Source organism: Amphiura filiformis, chromosome 15 (assembly GCF_039555335.1).
Source record: "Amphiura filiformis chromosome 15, Afil_fr2py, whole genome shotgun sequence".
Taxonomy (NCBI): Eukaryota; Metazoa; Echinodermata; class Ophiuroidea; order Amphilepidida; family Amphiuridae; genus Amphiura; species Amphiura filiformis.
This window is the reverse complement of record NC_092642.1, coordinates 18,978,779-19,005,290: the sequence shown is the minus strand read 5'-3', so window position 1 is coordinate 19,005,290 and position 26,512 is coordinate 18,978,779. Positions and strand designations below refer to the sequence as shown.

The window sequence follows — 26,512 nt, the reverse complement described above, 5'->3', positions numbered from 1 at the left end:
AATGACATTAGCTAATCATAGATCCATCTTTTCGCTCATTTTAGTGATAATAATTATTTACATTACTTTGCACTGGGGTAATGCCGACAATCAAACGGCCAATTTAGATAGGTGAAGCGCACCAGTGGTACATTTTTACATCACGGGTTTTATGTTTGCTCTTGTTAAATCATTATATAGGGTATGGATATTAAACTTGGTAATTAGATCAAAATGAACAGTTGCTTTCATATTAAGCAAAAATGGTAAAAAAACACATTTTCATAGTCAAAACACTTTCGAACCATACCTTTGTCTATATCTGGGATTTCCATGTGAGGGAGCACTCACATTATGATGTAGGGAATGTGCGTATTTATGTTGGTATCACATCACCCCTATCTATGCATTGGTACCCAGTTTTAAAAGTTTATATTAACAATCTAGAGGGCTAGTTAATGTTGCAAATTTTGTCTTTATGCAGATCGGTGGACCGTACTTCTTCCGAACCTTTAATCCATAACAAAGTAGTTGTAATTAAAAGCAGGGAAAATATGACACAAAAGTAGTTATAGCCTTTCTCTGCTGGGATATGATTAATATTATACTTGCAAATCGTTTCCTACTCACCAATGGGCAATTTTGCCATTTTAAAATCATGTTTTTCTTGCAGCAACGTATTGAGATCTCCAAGCGGCGCGTACTCCATGGCAAAACATAGCGATTGAAGTGATGCGCCGATTAATGATATGATGTAGGGATGGTGTAGCTGACACATTACGGCTAATTCGTTGCGTAATTTGGAGAAACTGTTGATAACTTCTGGATCGAAAGTACCTATGGTGATAAAATATTGACAAATGTGTCTGACATCCAGTTTGCATTAACAGTTAGTGTAAAATATTATAAGTTGCCATTCATGATAGCCAAAAGATATTCAATAATCCTTTCCTTCTAGATAAGTTTACTAAACGATTTCAGCAATAGGGAGTAAGCCCCGGAGTGAGTTCATCAAAGTTTGCTGTCAAACCTCTCAAAATATTGCAGTTGGCTTAAAGGATGAGGTATGAACGTTTGGACAGTATTTATTTTGGGACATTAGAGCACATCAGACATATCGAATTGCATTCTGAATACGAAGAATGTCCTTCTGATATCAAATAATTTTGATTTTTTGAAATTAGCAATGTAATACACATTTTATGGCAAATCATTAAAAATTGATATTTTTGATACTTAACAGTACTCGAAGTAAACTTTATAAAAGTGTATGTAGGTGGGATGAAAAGCCGACGATCAATTGAAAATTTTGACCTTTCGTATTGAAGATATGGACTTTTTTTTCCAAAACACCAAAAAATGTATATATCAAAAATGTGAAAAATATCAAATTTTAATAATTTGCCATAAAATTTGTATTATATCGTAAATTTCAAAAAGTGAAAATTATTTGATATCAGAAAGACATTCTTCCTATTCAGAATGCAATTCGATATGTCTGATGTGCTCTCATGTCCCACCAAAAAATACTGTCGAAACGCTTAAAACGCTCATTCCAGATACCTTAACAATAACGTGAATAACAAATAGCGTCAACTATCGATCAATTGTTTCGTTCACAAAATATAACTTTTCGTATTCTAATTGAAGACCTGAGCGCAAGAAGGCCGTAAGTCCACTTGGCCCCTCAACATGTATACACTAAAGTTACGTATAGTTTCTTAGGGTTTTATAATGTTTAATACATGTTCCAGGGTGAAAACATCATGAAAGGTTGTAAAATATTTGTTTTGGCCCCTGAACATGTATAAAATATTACCAAATTATACGAAACTATACGTAACTTTAGTGTATACATGTTGAGGGCAATGAGGGGCCAAATGGACATACGGTCTTCTTGCGCTCAGGTCTTCAATTATACCTGTAATACTCCCGGATGTACTGGATGACAATTTTTCTGCTGATATGTTGCTGGTCTCATCTACCCGCTTCAGCTCAGGCCCAGCCACAGTATGCACCTCTGTGGACGTACCCTTAGTGCTTTTCCCCTTAAACATAACCTTGGAATGCACACCAAGACTAGAAAACCGACGCTTTAAATTCGTGATCGAAGGCTTTTTCATTTCCATCTTGGAATGCCGCATCTTGACTGGTTCTGTTTTAATCTGCCTGTCTATATCATCCATGGCAGGAGGTAATAGTGAAACAGCTTGTGGACGAGCCTGTTTGGCAAAACATTTGACAGCGACTGTTTTGTCATCATATGTGCCTCGGTAGACATCCCCAAACCCACCGCTTCCAAGCTTGAATTTCTTTTTCTGACGAAATCGGAATCTCTCTTCAGATAAAATAGTAACATCGAGATCGTCGAGAAACATTTCTGAGATAAAAATAAAAAGAAGCAAAACTGTAAAGCAAGTCTGCTTCTGAGACGACTACAACATAAACATAATGTATACCAGCGATAACTGAAATATGACGATCCTAGCTTATAAGAATAACAAGGTTTGTGTAGATTTGAATTGAAAAATGGCTTTAAAATTCATAACAGGAATAATTTCTCTTCTGGCAACTAATAGGTCGCAAGATCAATTTAAATGAACCCTAAGAAAAAATTATTTAAAAAAAGAAGAAACATCCTGCTGGCTTTACGACTTAACTGATACATTCTGGCTTCACATTAGTTGAACAGATGTTTCCCCTCAATATATCCGAGAGCAAAATAATAACACCTATATGTCAGAAAGCTTTCACACCCGGCACATTTGACCCCAAGGTCTACTACCTAATCTAATTAGCATTACCTGGGATAACATAATTCAGAATAACCTTCTCATCTTTATGATTTGGACATTCAACAGTTTCGTCAAGAGTCTTGCACACTTTTGTACCCAGATCTTCTACAGCAAATAGGTGTGATGATATTATCCTGGTGGGATCGGATCTTCGCCTTCCAGAGTCACTCCGCTCTCTATAGCTAACTTGGTGCTCGCAGATGGGACAAGGTATTAGACGATACATCTGACTACATCCCAAATCTAGATGAAGAAAATGACAGATTTCCCGGCATAATTTCTTGAGCGCACTTTATTTATACAGTACCAATAAAATTCTATTTAATAGTGTTAATGTTAGTGTGCGGCAATAACTAACAATTATTCCGCAAATAATTACCAGCTAACAATGTTCATCTGTTATTATATTAACATAACCAGGATAATTACCTGGATACCAGTTGGATATGAGGCTCTCTATCTCATCTACTACTAAGCCCATAATACTAAAGCGTCCCAGTCGACATTTCACGGTAACACACACTCCAATCTTCTCCTCGTCACTTCTAAATGACGTAATGTACGTAGCTGCTAAGTCTTCTACCAGCAGTTCACCTGTTTCGTGGAACACCAATATGCCTGTTTGCCAATAAACATTGGAAAAATCTCCACCTTGACGGTATCCTTCAACCATGCTGTGAGTACGTTGCCTGAAAAAGAAAGCAGCACTATAAGTGAATGAAAGTATGACATACATACAGGCCTAGTCGCATCCTACTCACCCACATACACACCCCGCACTCGCCTACACCCCCACACCCCGACGCCTCCAGAAACAGAAACGCCTCACCACACACTCCAACATAAAAACGCGGGTATACATTTATCTATTAGGTTAAGGTTAAAGTTTAAATTCTATAATCATGATAATAGTATTGACTCCCCTGTGCCGGGGTGCCATAATATCTATTGTCAAATCGTTTAAGAGCATGATTGCTGCAATAAATATGCGGATTCGTAACAGACCGGTTCTCAGATAAGACGGCTGTCACGGTCAGACAGTTTAGTCTCGGACCGCAAATTTATCGCAACGGGTGTGAACTATATGGTAAAACATTATTTATGTCATTAAATAAAAGTTCACCTGGATTGTCAATTAAAACTGTATTTTTGAATTCCTATCAAGCAGTATTCATGTTAATGAAAGTTGCAAAACATTAGGTCAGAAGTTGAAGCATATGAATTTTTGGCGTGTTGGACCCGGGTCTGTTATGGCCGTGACGGACCTGGGTAAACAGTATACAGAAATACTCATTATCAAAACGCTATAATGCGACTAACTTACAATCCGGAACTGCTCAAAGTTCTGCTTCTCGGTTTTTGGAATGCACTGTTTCGCTTCCTCTGCTCAACACTGGTTATTATTCGTGACACTAGACGAATCCAAAAACCAGGTGGAATATAAGGCAGTTTGTAGACACGACGAAGTTGCTTAGGTTCGGAGCCTTCATGTCTGAATTCTATGGCAGGTTTATCATGGGGTAGCTTACACGGTATCCAGTAACTAAAATAACATTTTGAAGAAAGGTTTGATAATAACATGTGAAATTGTGGTGAGCAAATGAATCGACTTAGAGCGATCAACATTTTGTCAATGGAAAAACAATAACGACGGCGAAGGCAGGAGAGTGCGGCTGTTACCAAAACTTGTCTGGAAGATTAACCAAAATAGTATATGGCAATTTATTTTGTAGTTAATCAGGCTAGATCTGTCATTAAACATGCTTTTCTTATCGATATAATTTTAGTACACTATATTTAAGCTACGATGTGCGGAAGTACGACAAAGAAATCGCGGAAGTACGATAAAGAAATCGTCCACATAATGAGCTCGTCGGTCTAGAAAGACAAGATTATATTCAGTTGGCGAAAATAAGAGTATGCATGGAGGTATATAAATAAATGGAGAATGATCGCCAGAATTCTAATCTCCTAAGTGGAGATTATCCCGTTACCTCTATTCAATGAGTCACCAAACTTGAATTGACCAGCCACTTCAGCCAAGCTATTGATCTCCACGATGGTTATGAGCCTCTACCATGGTTCATTGATTGTCATTCCCAAAATTTCCTCATAGGAATTGACCCTACATTGACCCGTACCGGAAGCCTTGTAAAAGAGATTGTATAATGACGTCAGCTAGTCAATCAGCTAGTTCAAAGTCACCAGTTTTGATAGCTTATAGTTTCAATGTATGATCGTGCGAAAACCCGAAGAAATTCGGATGTTCTGTTCTCAAGTTATGAAACTGTTTTCTACTCTAGTTGTGCCGTAACTTGACAAATATACTTAGTTTTCATGTTCATATATTAAGCTTTTAAGGGGATCTGAGGGAGTTCAAATATAGTGCAAATGAAAGCAAAACGTTTTTACCTTCCGATTGTGAAAAAATTATGTTGGGCCAATTTGGGCCATTTGAGTTACGAGCGAGCAAAATTTACCGGAAGTACTTCGGAATTCAAGCAAAAGTGATGATCAGACAATCTTTTCTAGAGAGAAATTGATATACGGAATGTATAGGCTCTACATACTTTGTTTAAACAGTTTCTCATACTTTAGTGTATGATAACCGTGATTTTGGTTGAAGCTTCAGGTCAAATTGATTGAGTGCCATGACGGATATGTCATGTTATTGTTTTAAACTTTTAATTCTGTATTGTCATGAAATCGTATAGGCCGCCTAAATCATCATCATTAAACTTCTCATTGTATAATAAATAATTATCAGTATTTAGGCCTAAATGATTATTAATATTATTAGGAGGCTATCATTTTCTTTGGAGGGAGGGGTTCCAAATATACGGGGGTGGGGGTCATAATTTTTTGGGAAAAAAAGTCATAATGCAATTTTTCATGACCAAAATGTAGGGAGTCACAAGATGACAACAGATAAGGTGTTTCTTTTTTCAAAAAGACTGATTTCTTGATGCAATTTAAGCACTCAATTTTTGGCGAAAATGAGATTTTGATATCAAAATTTTATTTTTTATTTTACCCCATTGAAATCAATGGCCAGTGAAACAGACTTCACAATGTAATCAGCTTAGCATAATCAATATAAACCTGAAATTGCCTATTCAACAATAATTGGTCATAACCAACGTAGTACAAAAGAGGCTTGGCTGGATCATTCTCCATTTATTTATATACCTCCATGGAGTATGTATCGTACCTTTGTGTGCGTTAATCCCTATAATCCCATGGACATCGACCAATGACCACAGAAATGTTGTCATCGAGCTCTTAGAGTTGTACTTTATCCTCGCAACTCAGACTGATGTTGATTGTATTACAACAGAATACTGGATAGCCAAAAGCTAGTGGAATGACAAATGGCACAACTGTTGAAAAGCATTATACAAATTATTACTTACGTGGCGTCATCATCAGAAGATGGCATAATAATCTCAAAACTCTTTAGCAGCTGCTCGAATTCTTTAAACTTCTCCTTTCCAAATCCGCTCTTTTGACACAAGCGCTTAAGGTGTACTTTGGTTATCTTTCCGGATACTTCCAGAGCCGATTGCGGAAGATCCGTTATGCTAGTCACCACATCGCAAAGCCACGAAGGGTCCGGAAAGTAAAGACGACCAAGGCCGTATTTGCGATCGCTGACGTGAATGAAGCTGCCGGTGTAGTTGAGAAAGTCTAACACTGTAAGTGGGAATATAAGTACGGAAAGCTTTGTTATTTAATGAGGCAAAATGCTTGCAGACATCGTGAAGCAAGTAGAAGTACATGATACGGCCAAAATTATTTAATTGGAAGCCCGGTTGTTTTTATAAACCCAAGCAGGTTCACACGAACAATTTATGGTATCTTTATTGTTGTAAAAAGATCTGCGGCTGTTGACCGTGAAGGAGAATGTGATTTGGAATTTGTGGGTCTAAATAGCAAATATTCCGGTCTAATTCCACAACCTGCATTGTTTTATCATGGTTGGCTAAGATCATAAGAGTGTGGTTTGCATACCAGTCTTGGATTTCTCTCTGTGTCTGCCTTTTCGTACTTTATGTCTAATACGGTATTCATTTTTAATCTTGTATTTATACCTTCATAAAGATCGTCTTCGGTTTGTAGGCAGCTATTTGGTATCTCACTGACGTACGTTTGTATATCTGACTCAGTTATGATACGCGGACAGTCGGGTATTTCTTGCATACGGGTGAGTTCGGTTGTGATGCGACCCTTCAAAAGCAGGAAAGATTCTGGAATCTATTGGAATTAGTAAAGAATGAATTATAACATCTACAGTATTCAGTTATAGTCATTATCACAGATTTGAAGGGCAAGACCTTTACTATGCAGACGCACTAAAATATGTGACCGTACACCACGAATGAGCCGTAAATGTCCTCAATTGTATTCTGAGTTACAGTGTAAAATGGGCATGAAGGTCATATTCATAGGTATTTCAATTTGGTGCTACGTGTATCTCATTAAATGAGGTACACGTAGCACCAAATTGAGGTACCTATGAATACGACCTTCATGCCCATTTTACACTGTAACTCAGAATGAATACAATTGAGGACATTTACGGCTCATTCGTGGTGTACGGTCACATATTAGAAAATATTTTCACTTGTCTTAATATACAAGTATTACCTGCCCGAAATACAATAATCATGATAATTGAGTATTATAATTGCTACAGGACAATCGGGCTGAGATTTGAAATTTTTTGCTCTTAAATGTGTAACAATATTTTACTAAACGCTATTATAGCAATATATAGGTTAGTTATGAAAATAGTAAAAATCAACGTGTTAACAAACCATCAACTTAGAGAAACTGTAAGAGCTTCCCCTGCATTGGTAGCTTAGCTTATTGACACATCTAACCAGAACATTTTCCAGCCCAGAAAATCCGTGCTTCTGTGGCTGTCCTCTTGACGTTGTAGATGTATCAACATAGCAGATCTTCATATCTTCTTGGAACTTTGTCTTAATGGCATCTTCTGTCTGCTTAAGAAACTCTACCATTTTATTGTGATTACGTCTTGTAGAATTCTTGTGAGTTCCAACGAGAATCACCTGACTACCCGATGCAACCGACTGGAGAAAATAACATGAAAGTATCAATGTTGTACGATATCTAGTTAACAAGAGTTAGGGTTAACAGATTCATAATTTTAAGTTGGCGGGTTAAAGTTTACCTTGCCTTAATGGTGAGCCACCCTGGTATGATAATTCAACCTTGTCAGCTCCCAAAAATGATCATATGAATCATTCTACAACTGGTCTTAAAATGATCATATCAATCACTTTAGTTTAGTGATAACACCATCTGTTATTGAGTGTATACATAATTATAGTATAGCTATAATGGGTCCATTCAGTGCATCTAGATCGGCCCATTCAGTGCCCCTAGATCGATTCTTCGCCCCTCCAAGCGATGAAACTCAAAATATTCGTGCGCTTCGCAACATAAATAGTCATATGAAAGACCGCACCGAAATGCAACTTGATTATAACCAAATTAGTAATATTTATGCACATTTCCGCGCGAAACTGTTTCAGGAATAAGGGGGTGCCATTCTGCATCCTATCTACGCTACTGCAAGTTACACATGAATTTCTATTCATCACTTATTAACAGTCGCCTCCTTTAGTACCTATGTTCCAATGGTAAAGCTTTAATGTAATTTTAATTTAACGGTCGAGGCTTTTTATATGAAAAGCCTGTCGGCAAATCAATTCGGCATCAAAGGAACAATGCTTTACGTAATGAATTGCTTATCCATCGGAATATTACATATCCTTGGTTACACTTATACACGTTGTCTTACCTTAATGGTAAGCCACCATGGTAAAAGCTTTTCTATTTCATTGATATCTCCATTAAGATCCCATACCAGCATGTAAATTGTGTTAGGCGTGACACAACACCGATGGATCAATTCCAGGGACTCGCCGCCTTTCAAATCCCACACATTGAAGGCAATATCACGATAAAGTGTCTGCGGTAAGAAAATCAGTTCCCATTTTAAAGTATGTCTACTATAATTGACGACCGAATTAGAAAGACTAGTTTGCGTATGACATTCTGTCAACCAGACCAAAAATGCCGTACTGCGCAGGTCAACAACCAATCATGTCGGGCCTTTGCTCTGACGTCAGACGCAAGCTGGTCTTCAAACTTTCAATGTTAAAAGTTTAGGTGATTGCTTGCAGAATATGCAAACGGCGAGCGGTTGACACTTGGAGCCTAGCTAAGTTTATTCTTTCTTTCCTTTCTTTTTTGTCTTCGTAAGAATCACTCGGTGATGTTATTGCCGAGCAGTGAAAGATATAAAGATGTAAAGGTAAAGAGTTTTAAGCATAATTATGATATATAGGCCCTACTTACCTGAAAACCAAGACTTGGGAGAAAATAAAAATAGGTTCACGTTGATTGTATTACTGTGTTACAATAAAATTGTCTTTACCAATAAAATGTCTAAATTCAGTGACAGTGTTCAAAAGACAAGACGACTTAAATGATTCGACTTAGTTCATCAATTCCGGCAACGCAGATGTATTAACGGTAATCACATCTTCAAACCCCTCATCCGCTCTATTGCAATTCTATTTTTCAATTTACGGGGTATTTGTGTTCAACAGTAATTAGTAAACGTAGCCATGCACGAAGATTCAAGTTTAGAGTTTTGGCCAAATCACATTCCACTCTTATGCCCTAGGTTCCTACCTACCTCTCCACGCAAGTTCAGAGTTCTCTGCAATGTTGACAAGCCGACATGATGTTTGAATTCCCTGTTCACAATATCAATAGGTTTGCCGGTGTCCAGTCCGACAAGTGGTGCTTCAGAGTCCCATAATGATCTCACAAGTGTGGTCTTACCTGCACTCTGTGGGAACAATTAAAGGTGAACATAATACATGTAGTCCAGACATTTATTTCTCGAAAAAGGTACATATTAAAATAAATTCGTAGCTGGTCAAAACTTCAAAGCAGATGAGGCACCCGAGTGTCATTTTGGTAGGTGCAATTGATATTGACTTCATCTTAACGAAAAAGATGTAGGTACGAGACACTGTTTGTAAGCGCAAAAATATTTCGTTCATAACTCCCGAATTAATCCAAAGGAGGATAATACTCACCCGAGGTCCAGCCACAACGACCTTCACTTGATGGTAAGGTCGAAAGTTTTCAAATGTTTCACGAAGTTTTTGCAGCATTTCAGGTGGATTATTCAAGACAGGTACAATTTCCCGAGGCTCGGAGATAGGAGTTTTATTCAGTCGTAGCGAGAAGAGCTTTCGTAAGCGGGACATGGCGTACGGGAGTCTATGCAAATCTTTGTTTCTAAGAAAGGAAAACGAGCTAGTAAAGAAACTACAATAATTTTGATACACAAATTACAACAACTAAAGAATGTTTAAATTTGTTTGTCAAACTCGGGAGTCAGGAAGTCAAAAATATACCGTGTTTTAAGAGTATCAGTTCAGACAATATCAAAGCTTTTTCAAAAAGGAGTCGCACCAGCCACCTTAAATTTCTTTTCTTACCTACTAAGATCCAACACAGCGAGTTCACGCATTTCACACACACTCTCAGGAACACTTCGTAACTGGTTACTACCAAGGAAAAGTTGCTTCAGAGAATTGTGTATGACTTTTGGTAAAACCAGATCCGTGTAAAACGATGTACTAGTAACAGACCTGTCAACAAAATTTGTAAAAATTATACTGCATGCGGTTTCAGTGCACATGTTATATGGCTTATTGAATACAAAATTGATTGCTATGCGAAGAGTTTTTCATGCGCTTGATTTCAGAGGGGCGTAAGTTCATAACAGAAACAGCCATGCAGAAAATGAACAAGCGTACCGGGACGTAGGCCTACTTACAATAGAATATCGATCCACGGTCAAGACATGAAAAGGCTATGAAACTTGGCTTAGCTCGTGCCCGGAGCTCGGATGCCGGGGGGCCGGGGGGTGGGGGCACAAGCCGTTTTCGGCAATTTTCATAAGGATTTTATAAATTTTAAAATTGATTGAGGGCACTTCGTCAAGCTACGCCCTGGAAAATGTGTTGATTTTGAATTTATAGCCTTGATATCTTTGATGAAATCAATGCTGCTATTCCCCTGATTACAATGTAATAGGGTAGGCAACAACAACAATATCAAAAAGCAATTATTTGTAAATCGAATTGGGATGAAAATCAACAAGACAGACCTAGCAGGCCTACAAATTTCTGAATTATATAAAGTGAAAAACAATCAATCACGATTCACTGCACTCAGCGAATCAATCAAATAAAACAAAAAAGAAAGGAGCAAGAAAGAATAAAGAAATAGTGAAAAGAGAAAGAAAGAGAGAGAAAAAATGAACGAAAAGAAAGAAAGAAAGAAATGAAAAAAAAAGAAATGAAAAAAGTAAGGGAGAAAGAAAAGAGGAAAGAAAGGAAGTAAAAATGAGAAAAGAGAGAAAAAAGAAAGAAAATTCAGCCACACGGAGACTCGAACCCACAAAAATAGTTCATAACAGATTCCCAGTCCAACGCTCTATCCACTCGGCCATACATCAGCTTGGGGGGGGGGCACAAGCCGTTTTCGGCAATTTTCATAAGGATTTTATAAATTTTAAAATTGATTGAGGGCACTTCGTCAAGCTACGCCCTGGAAAATGTGTTGATTTTGAATTTATAGCCTTGATATCTTTGATGAAATCAATGCTGCTATTCCCCTGATTACAATGTAATAGGGTAGGCAACAACAACAATATCAAAAAGCAATTATTTGTAAATCGAATTTGGGATGAAAATCAACAAGACAGACCTAGCAGGCCTACAAATTTCTGAAATAATAAAAAGAGAAAAACAATCAATCACGATTCACTGCACTCAGCGAATCAATCAAATAAAACTAAAAAGAAAGGAGCAAGAAAGAATAAAGAAATAGTGAAAAGAGAAAGAAAGAGAAAGAAAATGAACGAAAAAGAAAGAAAGAAAGAAATGAAAAAAGTAAGGGAGAAAGAAAAGAGGAAAGAAAGGAAGTAAAAATGAGAAAAGAGAGAAAAAAGAAAGAAAATTCAGCCACACGGAGACTCGAACCCACAAAAATAGTTCATAACAGATTCCCAGTCCAACGCTCTATCCACTCGGCCATACATCAGCTTACGCAATTGACTGTTCTCAAAGCGGATAATATAACTATAATTGGATGCAATTACATGATTACAATCGCGTCCGCATTATGGCTCTTAGAATAAGCACGCATGTCGGCGCTGAAATTTTGAACGAACTGATGGAGGAAAACCTCGTTTTTTGCAAAACTAGCTTAAATTTGGAGTGAAAATCAAATGGAATAGCAATTGGCAGAATGTTGAGAAATAATGTAGGTATTCAGATGTCTAAATTAACGTCTCGTAATCAAGATATCGATAATTTCACAAACCAGCTTTTTCTCAAGCAAATTCTCCAAAATTTTTCCCCAAAACGGGCTTTTAAAATTTAATCGGTACTGTATTTGGTTCTTCCCCATGGCAACATTATTTCTTTGATCGATTTGTAATACAATACGAAAAAGAAGAAAACAATCACTCGGTGTGGATTTATACGGGGCGCACATTTGAAAAAAACCTCATGGAACGTGTTTTTGATCTTGTGAACATGGTGGGTAAAAATGCTTTAAACGAAGGATTTTCAAATTTATTCTAATAATTTGTATATAACACACACAAAAATGTTAAGCTACATCCAATGCACCAACATTTCACTCGCTGCGATATTTGATTACTGAGAAAACTCTGTTTTAGAGAACAACTTTATACGTCTTTTATACGTTTTTTATACGTCTCTTTGTGTAACCTTAAATGGCTAATTGTTTCATTATGAGAGTTCTGATATACATGTATTGGGCCCATATGAACAAATATTAAACGGCAACAAAATGTACCGGCATTTTCAAGGTCATGTAAATCGCAGCTCATACGCTCGATAATACAGTACTCGTTGCTGTTCGAAAGATGGGGTTCATATCGCTTGATGATTTCAAATTAACATTCGTATAAATATCTTTAAATTAACCAAATACTAAAACGTATCATATTTGTGAGTGGACACTACGAATGAGCCGTAAACTTTGCAAATTGTATTCTGAGTTACAGTGTAAAATGTGCGTGAAGGTCGTATTCATATGTATCTTAATTCCGTGCGACAAGTATCTCATCAAACACTGTTTAAACCAATCAATAATCCTATTGCTGAAGAGGAGAATAAGCTTCTACTTTTCTATAGAATCCTTAAAAAGTTCTTGTCCGCTTTGTTTGCTTTGGCTAAATCCTGTTCAAGTGGTGGATAACAAAGAATTGTATTTTGTCTAGGTATCTATAACCAACAATTAACAATGAGAGGACATTGCTGAACCTCGTTGACTTGGGGATGATTTGAAATGACCGCCAATTATGACTGTTTGATATTACCAGAAATGTGGAAAAAGAGACACATGTAGAACCGAAAAAAGGTACAATTTTGATGAAGGAACAGAGTTCAACAAACCATAACCTCGCTTCTGGATATCGTTTGAAGTCAAATGATATACCATTTTAAAGCTTATGATATATATTTTCTAAACACGAAATAAAACAAAATTGACCGGGCCGACTTTACGGCTGATTCGGGGTGTCCAGTCACATTTACACTAAATGCAAGTTACAATGATTGACATACGATCTTTTTGAGTCTTCATATTCGTAGTTACACATCAGCTTGTTACCGGTCAGATTAAGTTTGGTTAGATGTCTGGTTGTCCACAAATGTTCTGGTGGTAGGTAACTGATGGCATTCCTTGATATGTCCAGGATGTTGAGTAATGTCAGTTGACATACAGTGTTGGGGATCTCGGTGAAATCATTATGACTGAGGTTCAAATTGGTTAAAGAATGCGCCCAATGTGTGTGAAAGTCGCATACTGCCATCTCGGATATGTTGTTATGAGAAGCATCAAGACATTCCTATACCCAGCAAACACAAAAACGTTTTAAAACGTTTTAAAAAGTTATATTTTGGCTTTTGGTTTAGGTAAAAACGTTTTAATAACATTAAAATGTCGGGTTATATAAAGGTCATGATAACGTTTTAAAACGTTTTGTATGAAAACACACTACAACAATATTTTTAAATGTTTTCAAAAAATGTTATTGTAAACTATTTTTACAAACATTTTTGCCAAATATTGTGTTAATACTTAAATAACATTATGTTAAAATGTTTGAACCCAGCAAACACAGAAATGTTCTTAAAATGTTTTTTTTAAAACCTTTTAATAACATTTAAATGTCGGGTTATAAAAAGGTCATGAAAACGTTTTTAAAACGTTATTGAAAATATTTTGGGCAAACATTTTTCGCAAAATATTTTTTCAACCCCAAAATACCATTCTGTTTAAAATGTTTTGTATCAAGTTTTCAAGAATGTTTTTGGAATGTTATTAAAACGTTTTTATACCCTTTATATAACCCGACATTTAAACGTTTTCTGTAAAACATTTTTGTTTGCTGAGCAGTAGATTATCAAAAAATGTTTTTTAAGGTTATGAAAACGTTTTATACTCTTAATATACCCTTTATATCAGGTCGTTTAGTCAAAAGGGCCATTAATCCGAAAAACCAACGTTATAAACTTAACCCTATTCCTTACCCTAACCGTAACCTATAACCTGAGCTAACCTGGGCCCTAATCCTATAACCAAAGCCTACACATTAACGTTAATTAAAACCCATTAGTCCTAAACCTAACATGCTCTAAACCATAAGGAACATTAACCCTTTGGACTGTACTATGACCCTTCAGACTACATTAGTTATTTAAACTTTAAAGTCGCCCCATAACAACTAGGTACTCTCTACAAACAAGTGTTGTTCCAACATTACCTTGGTTCCCAAGAATCGTTTTATTCCATGCAGAACCATTATTTGGTCCACAGAACTAATAGAGTAATTATAAAACCCCATCTCTTTAGTACCAACAGAAGATCCTGTCACATTAAAAATGTCATTCCGGAGAAGACCAGGTCTTACCAGTGAACATTTCCAACTGGGAAGTAATGTTTCCATTTTGTTGTTCGATATATTGAGAGAAGTCAATAGCATAGCACAGCGTGTCATCCAGAGTGGCAATGTCCCAAGTTGGTTATGAGATACATCCAAAGTAGTCAAACTACGACATCGTAAAGAATAAACTTCAGGACCTTTAATGAATTAGGAAGAAAGCAAAAAGAGAATTGATCTTTGCCTACTGTATTGAATATTAAAACTACGTCATTACAATACAAGCTAGCCTATTCGTATAATTCTGCAAACATGTTTTATGACTTAATTTCAATCACCAATTTATGCATCACATCTAAAGCCCTGATTCGTTTTGTCTTTTTACAGACATTTCTTGTTTGCTGTGACAGGTATCTGTCATCCATGCATAACATCACATGTGACCTGTATAGAGAGAGGTCAGTGGATGGTCTCAGCAATCTTTTATTCAGCCACAGGCTCTGACGAGAACTATTATTTAAAAAACTGGGTTGTTTTAATAATTTTCTCCGAAATATTGTTATCATTATAAACATGTTAAACTTCTATATAATATTTACATCAGATAAAAATTATATCGAAACCACGTTTTATTTCCCGTTAAAATAACTGGTCTCCGTTTCCTTTTTGAAACTAATTAATTATTACCATATATAGATCTATGTTAGCAACCTTAATCAACATGGTTAATAACTGTCAAAACTATATTAGGCATGTATTCATCGGAATTATAGTAATTGATAATAAAAAAAAACCCGCACACTATATGATAAAGTTTCAGGTTCTGATTTAAACAACATCGATATTAAATTAAATAAATCTGATTTTTTGGTTTTGTTTTTGTTTTTCAGTTGCAATATAAGATATGCTGACTGAGATAAACGCAAGTATTGAAGACCAGGATCATCACTATAATTATTGGTGACTAAAGGCCGATGAGTTGAAAATGTGGCTGATTCGAGATGTATTACAAGTTAAACAAATGTATTTTCAGCACTAACGACTTTTATAGATCATTCCTATAAATGGCACTTTCCTTCCATTGATGGGGTAAACATCGATGACAGACCCTTCTTGTCCTTGCATTTGTTACTTTATAGTACATGATATATCGATGTTCACCCATCAACGACAGAAAAGTGTCAATTATAGGAATGGTCTATACAGATTAGCATAATCATGATATGCTTATTTTAACGTAGAAAAAAAACATGCCATTTTAAACATAGACAGGTGTGCGTGATATCGATGTTTACCCCATCAACGGCAGGAAAATGTCAATTATAGGAATGGTCTATACAGCTCAGATCAGCATAATCATGATATACTTATTTTAACGTAGAAAAAAAACATTATGCCAGTTTAAACATAGACAGGTGCGTGATATCGATGTTCACCCCATCAACGGCAGGAAAGTGCAAATTCTAGGAATGGTCTATTTTCTTACAGAATCATAAGTTATTTCACAAACTGTTGAGTATCAAGATATAGGCCCAACTTACCATCCGATGTTAGATCGTGAGGTAGTCTATGTATATAATTATGTGATACATCAAGAGTCCTCATCTTGGGCAACACAAATATATCTACAGGGACATCCACTAGTTTGTTGTCTGAAACATCAAGTTTCAATAACAAGGACCTGCAAAATATAAGGAGATCTGTTGACTAAAATCACTTCAATTTGCCAAGTTTTAATGCCGAGTTATATAGAAAAAGTATATTATACATTTTGGGTTTTGGTGCTTTAAGGTGGTACTACACCCCTTGATAAATTTGTGACTATTTTTGCATTTATCTCAAAAAATAATAACACACTGGTAAAAAGTTATCTATATTTTAGAGGCAAGGAATCCAGTTACTACACTGGAATTTCAGTGACTCAAGACAAGCGGTACGTTATTTTACTTATTTATGATAAGAAAAGAGGTACCGCTAGAATGTACCTCATTTCTTAACATATTATAATGAACCTCTTGTGAAGTAATTGATTCCTTATAATATACGTAACTTTTGTTACCAGCGTGTAATTATTTTTTGAGAAAAATGCAAAGTTAGCACAAAATGTACCTTACCTTTCTACGATATTCGTTAAGTTACTAGGCAGAGGTGGGAGCGAAATAAGGTCATTCTGATTCAATAGAAGATACTCCAGATGCGGCAAGCTCCATAGCAACTCCTCCGGTATCGTCTCCAGATGATTCGAAGAAAGGTCGATTGTTTTCAAAAATACAGATTGGATTTTGGACGTTTGAAGCCAGGAAAAGTGAAAGAACCAAATACTTTTGCTATGCCATTGTGCTCTGTACATCTATAAAATGATTGAATAAAGAATAGGTATAATCACTATTTATAATCGGCTATATAGATATGAATGAATGAATGAATGATTGATTGATTGATTGATTGATTGATTGATTGATTGATTGATTGATTGATTGATTGATTGATTGATTGATTGATTGATTGATTGATTGATTGATTGAAGGAAGTAAGAAGGAAGGAAGGGAGGGAGAGATTATACTTGGCTTATACTTGGCGGAGTCACATTTTACTTGAGGTTTGGGTTCCATTCCCGGATAGTTCTGAGAGCCTCTGCCACTCACCCATAATTTTCAAATCAAATTTAAAGCCATATTATAACATTTCTTTAAAAATAGATTAGTATTCATTTTCAATAAAATGTTAGCATTTACTGTCAGATATGTCCCCTTTTAATTTTGAGCCGAACAAGTGAGGTAAAGCAAAGAAAATTGGAAATTACTATAGCGCCAATGCATGTTACTCCGGCGGTTGTAATATGGTACGATCCTCTGGCAGGTGTGGGGGTGTGTGTGTGTCCCGCACGCCGTGTACGTAGGGGTGTGTTGACATCGAATACGCGTTCGACTAATATTTCCATCGTAATAATAATTGAATAAAACGCGGATTCCGGCGCTTTATTCAAAATCTCGCATTTTGACAAAACTACAGCACCAGAAGTCCTGATTTTTGCAGAGAATCTTTGTTTACTAAAGTACATTACAATCGTGCAAAAACCTGAATTTAAATTTTTTTAGGCGTTCTCCTCAGCAAATGTTATAATATGGCTTTAAGGTCTGTCACTTCCATATCCACACTAACAATCTCAAAACCACTGTAAGTAGGTCTACGTTGTTTTTGTAGGCCTAATCGTCTATTTTTGAACGTTTGTCTTTTTCCGTCTGGCATTTTAGTCATTTTATTAACACTTTACATTTTACCTTCCCCATTTTTATCCCTGAACATTTTTGTGTGGGGTGGGGTAGTTAGTCGGTTAGTCCCACCCCACCCCGGCGCCCACTGAAATTGAACGGGCTCAACCTTTTAGTTTTGCCAGCATCGTACGTCACGTGACGCATGTCTTACACCGCCGGCATATATCTTAAAATCTGGATTGCGCCCTCAAAATAAATCGCTACTTTCCGGGGTTTTATCAAATTTTAATATCTGGAATAATACCTGGTCCCGGGGAACCTGGTTTCTGTTTTGGGTTTGACCTGTTATTTGTCAGTTGGTGAATAATAATAGATGGGGTACAGATTTGATGGCAGCCCGAGCGCGAGGGGGAGGCAATTAGTTTTTGGCAGATCAACAACGGGTGCAATCTACCGGTACTTTTGGCACAACCATTTTTTGGGGCAATTTTTTATTGATACACTTTTTAAAATACGGGTCAAATATGCACCGACTAAAAATAAATTGACCCCGTTTCATTGCAAACAACCACTTTTGTTGTCAAATTGACCCCGCATGGGGCCAAAAAGAACCTCAAAAATGGTTGTTTAATGATGAAACGGGGTCAATTTATTTTTAGTCGGTGCATATTTGACCCCGTATTTTTAAGTGTGTATTGTGTTTTCTATATACATAGAAAACGTTTAAATATACAAACTTTGCTGAGCGTTGCGCTCACATTAGACTCATTATATTGTATAGCCTATATATTGTATATTTTATCAAAAATCACATAGCAGCCAACGGCTGAATTGCATGACATTTACATTAAAAATAGCATTATGAAAAATACATACATTTATAATTAAAACACTCAAACATTGAAAAACATACAAATAAATAAGAACACATTATAATTGCACTTGACTGGATTTGAAACAATATTAAATAAAAATTCCCTTTAAAAGGGAAGGCCAGCGTCAATGCAGAAGAGGTCTTGTAAATAGTTTGGGTCACCGTGAAAGGCATTTTTAGGATCACGCTTACATCCATGTTACATGACAGTTCACCAAACCATCAATGGTGAGAACATGCACACTGAAACAGCAAAACACATTAACTCCTATAAACTCCTGTCAGCTCTTTAATTCATTACTCCAAATTGTTCTGTATTTTTGTCTTTACTGCTTTTTACCCATGCTTATTATAAAAATCAAGAAATACACTGCAGTTGTTAGATAATTCGCTATGTTAACTCAACTTACATGCACATTTTATTTTAAAATAATTTTATATTATTTCGCAATGTATAGTTTACTATAAAGTAGATAGTGGCAAGCGCATGATAAAGGACTGATCATTCACTACAATCTTCACTTTTAAACTGTATTTTTTTAATGTGTTGATTGTTAGTCCGAAACTCCTGCAAAGCTATGGACATGGCATCTTACCTACTCCATTCTGAAGTCTGCATTGTGTGTTTTCTCAGTCTTCAATCATTTTGTTGAATGTAATTTTATGAATCAAATAAAAAGATAGAAATTGGCCTCACTTTAGTTATGTGTCATTTTACAGTATTTATCATTTATAAAGTAAGACAATAATTTATTTATTTTCTATTTAAAGTGCATGTCAAAATATGGGATATATTGTTCAATATTATAGCTAGCGAGTCAATTTTATCCATAAAACGATACAGGATAGGATAGATAATTACTTTGACTTCAATGTGGTCCATATAATGAAGATTTTGATTCCACAACATTATTAGATCTGTTATCAACATATCAATTATGCACTCACAAGCAACCAAACATCAGTAGTCCACTGATATGACCTCGTGATCATTCCCCCGCTTTGACCATGTCATTTTTTTGATATGCTGATTGCTGAACAAGTTTATGTTTATATGTGTAGGCCTAACCTATGATAACTTTTTAAGTCATAATTAATTCAAACATAACTTTGGCAATACTCAATCGTTTTCGTTCGTTGAAACGGCAAAACATACTTTGTTTTCCTTGCAAATCGAATTAGCAGACATCAAAAACATTTCCACCACGAGAAGTAAAAAAAATAATTCATACCAATAGAAGAAGGCTATAATCTTAGCTAATCTTTAGTGTACACAAACCCCATCTCAGAATTAGGTACCAGCGCCCTATGCGCTGGCGAAAATGACTTAGGGTGGTGCAATAATTATGTGTACCCCGGGCCCGGGATACACATAATTACGGGGTGCTGAATTATAGGTGGAGGCAAAGGAAATGGGGGAGCAATTTTTGGCACAGATGTTTTGGGCCGCATATACGAGTTTCAAAAGGTGTAGGAAAACGTTAGTTCGCGTTAGGAACATGTTCAAATATGCACAATTCCCTACTCGCTGCGCTCGCATTATGAAAAGCAATTTACGGAGATCATACTTTTAATATCTTCCTCTACTCTCTTTGTGCCAATTTTTGGGGAATTCAACCTTATAAAATGGTAGTACCAAACAAGTAATTTTGAATAAGATTACGAATTAGAACGTTTCCGTAAAATGTCTTTTTAGAGCGCGAGCGTTTAATTTTAACAGGTACCGGCCCGGGGTTTTTTCAAAAAATTTTGTACGGGGGAGTGCCACGCAGACTTGTGTATGCCGACTTTCTCTATACTACTTTTTGCAGTTTTTGCTACCCATCAGTATACCAATTTTCAAGAAAAAGCACCCAAAAAGCACGCAAATTTGCCATAATTGGGCGCTTTAAGTGCACTTTTTCCAAAATGCGCCTAATTGGGCGCATTGGTCTCCACTGAAAACCCACCCATCGATATACCAAAATCGCAGAAAAGGCACCCAAAAACCGTGGCACATCTCCCCGGGACATCCCCGGGACATCCCCGTATACCTTCAAACAGGAAGAACCACTCCGGGGTACAGGACAGGTACCGTATACCCCATAGCTCCCCATGAATGTGTGCCAAAACAAAAGCCCCTCCTTTAGTCTTGCCAAAAGCCCCCCCCCGTCAACATGCTAGAAATTACCTAATGACCCCCTCTACTGATTGCCCTCCTACCTGGTGTTCTGCTTCATGTACTGTTTCCCCATCTACTTCTTCCACCAATTCATGCAATCTTTCCGATAAAAACGTGCGAGTTTGGACATACATGCTTTCTGTTATTTTCACAATGTTTCGCTTAAAAAGATCACATGCAAGATCATGATGACCAGCTGAAAGAATCATAGTGTTTAACCGTGTAATTTGGACATAAATCATACAATATAAATAAATATCTTCAATACAAGTCAATTTTTAAACGAATAGATTATTAATTCAACAAGCTCTGTATGGTGGTGGGGTGCACGGTGTAACATCCCCTCGTGTGGGGCCACGGTGACGCAGCAGTAGAACTAGCAGTACGGGCTCTGCATTGCAATCCGTGGATTGCTAGTTCGAGCGCCGCGGCGGTGCCAAGGTGTTGTGCTCTTGGGCAAAACTCTTTATTTTGGTCAAAAATAGGGGATCTTTCGGAGCTGCGAAACCCAAAAAGGGGGGTCTTTCCGGGGGAGCATACCCGTATGGTCATTTGTGTTGGGCGCATGATATGCCTACGTGAAAAAGGTAGAGCTAGAATACTTTGGGTAGAGCTTACACTTTTACAGTGCGTGTCCTTATCAAATTACTATTAAAATTGTTGAACCTGAGAGGAACCAGGTACCAATCCTGGAAACTGCTTATACCAGGTCTTCTTATATAACACTCTTGCAATTAGCATTTACCATTTGAAACGAAATAATCACATTTGTAGACAATTTGTCAAGCATTGCAACGTTTAAAAGTGCAAAGGTCGATTCCAGTATTACCTCCTGTTGAACACACATGTTTTATAATACAGACTGCCACATGCATGGTGTCAAAGCCTGTCCTGGTATTTATTGGTATTAGTTAGCCTAAGTAAAAAGTCGAGACTTTCACCTCAGGCTTCAGTATTTATACCTTTAAATGCTTCAGTGACCGGGTCAATTCCCGACACGAAATCCTCGGAATTAAGTGGTCTATTCAGGCATTCCGTCATTTTTTCCAGCCAGTGCTCTACCATATCACGATTGCCAATCTGACAAGAAATCCGAACCAATCGCTGAAACGACTCGCTATTTGGTATCAACTCTGTAAATTGATTAATAAATTCAAACGTTTAATCTACGCAGATTAAGGTTTAATCAAGACAAAGATGATGATAATTTTTGTTTTGGTAATAACAGCAGTATTTTCGACTAGAACGGGTAAAAGCCGGGATGAAACAGATGTTAATAAGAAAAGATTTGCTATTTTTCTGAGTCAATTTCAAATCCCGGGTTTAAATATAAAAACGTGACCATTTAATACTGAGCAACCTGTTTTCTTTAGCAGTATGGACGTTGGTGTCAAACCGTTTTCGCCGGATAGAGTAGGAATTTTGACCAAAAATGACAACATTTCGCGTTCCCCTCGCGTCCGCTCAAAATTTTCAAGATTCCCCCATCGTTTTTCCCCTTTTCTCCATTGAAACTTAACATTCCATCCTCATGGTCCAAATAAAAATCCCCAAGACCCCCCTCCAAAAAAAAAACCTCGGATTCCCCTCTACTCCCTCCCCTGACGTAGATATTGAACGGTCCTGAGTGTTTTCTTCATACATTTTGAGCATGTAAAGTAAGTTATCTTTAAGGGGGTACTACACCCCTGCCCAATTTTGTGCCGATTTTTGCATTTTTCTCAAAAATTATAGCGCATTGGGGGCAAGTAAGATATGTATAATATAGGGGCAAGGACTGTAGTTATACCTACAACTACTGCACTAGAAATTTTATTTCAGCACAGACAACAGTTGTGGAGTTACAGTCAAAAATGAGGGAAAACCAATATTTGATCAATAAATCAATAACTACTTGCTTTGAGTTGCTGAATTTTCAGTACAGTATGTAATCCTTGCCCTATAATATACATATCTTACCTGTCACCAATGTGTTATAATTTTTGAGAAAAATGCAAACATAGGCACAAAATTAGCCAAGGTGTAGTACCCCTTAATTTATAGTAAAGCATTTTTTATTGATTGAATTTATTTCAGCATACTTACTGTTTAAACCGATTCTGTTTTCAAGAAACTCTGCAAACTTTTTACGTCCATGAAGTGTGGCGAATTCAACAATTGAATACCCCTTAATAACATATAACACGGTAAAATAATTATACAATCATGATAATACACCTTACACATCGGTTATTGACTGTGCAATAATTATGAGTCGTGGGAAGGATAACATTGGGGGAGGGCAAGAACTGTTTGGCAACTCATAAGGGGGGAGGGCAATTTTTGCAACATTTATATGGAAGAAATCACTCTTGAAAAACAGTATAGAGAAACGTTCAAATAAATTTCCTGCTCGCTATACATGCTATACGCTCGCATCAGACATTAAGGTCATTTAAGGGGCTGTGCAAAGTGCAATATGTTTTCCCGGGTGAGAAAAAAGGAGGCAAGCAATTTTTAGCAGGTCGAAATGGAGGAACAAGAGATTTAGGCACACATTCATGCATGTTGCCTTTTAAACAAACCCATTTAACATGTTTAAGGTTTGCAAAATTGTGTTCCTTCAACCATTTGGCATGTGCAAAGGAGGGCGAAGATTTTTTCGGCCGCGAGGGGGGGCAGATTTTCGGGCAGGCCAGGTTATTTTGGCATGTCATGTGGGGGGGGGCAAACATCAGTTTTGGTAAGCCATTTTTAAATCTGCCCAGAGACAGATATATAATTCTTGCACAGCCCCTAAGGTTTGCAAATAGGTTCCTAATAAAATTAGCATGTGCAAGGGGGGAAGCATTTTAAAATTGTTGACAGGCCAAGAAAGGGCAAGCAATTTTGGGAGGCGTGAAAAAGGAGGACAAGCAATTTTTGGAACGCCGTTCAAAAAGTCACCCCCCCCCTGCTCATAATTCATTGCACAGCCCCAAAAGTAAAAAAACACAAGAGGCCTATCACTCATCACAGATCGGAGGAAAGCTCCGACATTTTTCTCATAACCTCATAACACATTAATGTTCGAGATATGTTTCGCTTCTTAAAGTTGATTGATGGGAGAACAAGAGTGTAGGAAAACGTTCAAATATTTCCAGCTCGCTACCCTCGAATCACATGATCAGACAATTGCAGGTTTAAAATTTGGATTCCCTAAAATTATACACGATTTCTTTTTTTTTTGGGGGGGGGGGGGGGGGCGACAAAGATTTTTGGGCACGTCAAAAAAGGGATGGCATAATTTTTGGACATGGCCAAAGGGGGTGCCGGGTGTCAATCGATTTTGGCAGACCACTTGATAAGTCAACACCCCGAGGTAGACCTACACATACATAATAATTACACAGTGGCGTAGCCAGGATTTTGGAACCGAGGGGGCACAACTTGTAAATGTACCGACGGAAATATATTTTGCCGACGAAGTTGTGATTTGTTGACCTTATTTTTTTTGCATGGTTTGAAAAAGTGAATAGCAAAAAAAAAAAAAAAAAAGGATATTTGGCAGCACCAGCTTAAAAACACACAAATTGTATGTATAAATAACAATTTTTCATTAAATTCTCCCCTTTTTTCTGTCACCCTGGGTAATAAATAGTCTATTGTTAACCCAATTTTTTTTAACAAACGCCTTCCGTCTACCGACGGCCTTACATCTACCGACGGCCTTACATCTACCGACGGCCATGACGAGCGGGGGGGGCACCGGCCCCCCTGACCCACCACTGGCTACGCCACTGATAATTACAGCTGCCCCCTCACGGTTAGCTATATAGGTCTGTGCAACAACCTGCAACTTGCCATAGTCCAGTGGCGTAGCGTGGGTCATCCGATTGGGGGGGGGGGGGCCACGGGTCTGATGGGGGGCACATGCCGTTTTTCGGCCATTTTCCTATGGGATTTTTTTTTAACATTTCAGATCGATGGAGGGGCACTTCCCCCCCCCGTGCCCCTATGACGCTACGCCCCTGCCATAGTCCGTAAATCTTTATCACGTTAATATGGAATACATCGCACATTTAATATAGAGGACTAGTTCAAGATTCATGTTATGGCATTAGCTATGTCCGCACAATTTAGACAGCATTGAATTCATAAGAAAGAAAACGAATAAATTCTTCAAAATTTACCTCCGAGTTAGTAGCAGCAATATCAGCATTGTAGTTGACGCAGTAGTTGACAAGAATCGTAAATATATCGAATTTCCCCAGTTCACATGCTTCATGGAGAAACCGAGGTGCATTTTGGGATGCGGTGTCAGAGAATGATGGGAAGAGTGTTGCCTTCCTCTCTTTCTCATGTAATGTTTCAATGAATTGATTCACATCTTTAGCGCTTCTCTGCCGGATGTTATCAAGAAGTGCTTCACGAACAACTGTGCATGGGAAAAATAAACTAGAGCGGTTACCGCACCATAGCTGAACCATGGAGCTTCGGCAGTATATTGCAGTATACCACTGTTACCATGGTTGCATGTTTCGGACATGATGAGTGTCCCACAGTTGGGAATATATTTTCATTATATTCTTTACTTTTTTTCTCTTTCATTTGACACCCACATACCTACTTAGCATTTCAATATATATGAAATGGACCCAAAATAGGACTATTGACTCGGGTATTCATAATCGGGTCCTACAAAAATACTGTGCAAAGGTGGGTTATCTGATCCCTATTAAGGTTTCGTTGATGCTTCTTCATGATCCTAGCGAAGAGTAGAATTATTACGTTTATAGGTTTAGGGGTTAAAATCCGGACAATGCCGGCTAGTGGAGGTTGCGTATCAAGTAATCCGGAAGTATTCCATATACTAGTAGTGTGATCCGGGGTTCAGTGTTAAACTATTAAAGAAAGTTTCTTTACAATCATTCGAACAATGTTATTTTGACAAACACAATAAACTGCAGTAGGAAAATGTTTTCATACGCACACGGCAGACTAAACAATGTATATGCATATGCTTATAGTTGAACGTTATGAATGTGGCTTTCACCTGACATTAACTTGCAACCTTTTGCACTTACGTTGCTGCTGTTTTTGATCCATTTTTCAGACCCAATGGTCGTTGCACTCTTACTCCCAGCCAGAAGACTGTCTTTCGTAGCTTTTCGTCAGATCGGGTCTGCATTTAGGTAGAAGTATATCACTGTGGAAGTATAGATCCATTTGAGTATACGGTACACTCTAACGGCTTTGGTTACTTTTATTATTTGATTAGTTTTGCTGTGATAATTTCGTGGACAGTGACTATTGAACTTTGATCATATACCTCGCCTACACGTTATAGTTCAGGGTGAACATACTAGTATTAAAATTATTGTTAAGGTGTGCATTATAGGCTACTGCACAGCGTGTACCGTATCTCAACAAAATTAATGTAACCATTACTCGTTGACTGCCGATAAACGTCCCAATAAATCGGACTTAGTC

At 37.3% G+C, this 26,512-nt stretch overlaps 1 protein-coding gene across 1 annotated transcript; it reads right to left on the bottom strand.

The window, feature by feature from the left end:
- Nucleotides 1-601: 601 nt before the first annotated feature.
- Nucleotides 602-26,298, bottom strand: LOC140170762 (leucine-rich repeat serine/threonine-protein kinase 1-like). Its single transcript, XM_072193989.1, has 21 exons — nucleotides 26,107-26,298; nucleotides 25,213-25,457; nucleotides 23,147-23,228; nucleotides 22,024-22,194; nucleotides 21,103-21,257; nucleotides 16,926-17,161; nucleotides 16,353-16,492; nucleotides 14,842-15,011; nucleotides 13,493-13,776; nucleotides 10,325-10,477; nucleotides 9,917-10,121; nucleotides 9,508-9,663; nucleotides 8,605-8,775; nucleotides 7,592-7,870; nucleotides 6,866-7,028; nucleotides 6,188-6,467; nucleotides 4,099-4,317; nucleotides 3,204-3,463; nucleotides 2,784-3,017; nucleotides 1,901-2,359; nucleotides 602-816 (listed from the first exon to the last, which is right to left on the bottom strand). Exons 1-21 carry the CDS (start codon nucleotides 26,126-26,128, stop codon nucleotides 602-604), a joined length of 4,299 nt encoding a protein of 1,432 aa, XP_072050090.1. The 5' UTR covers nucleotides 26,129-26,298.
- Nucleotides 26,299-26,512: the final 214 nt, after the last annotated feature.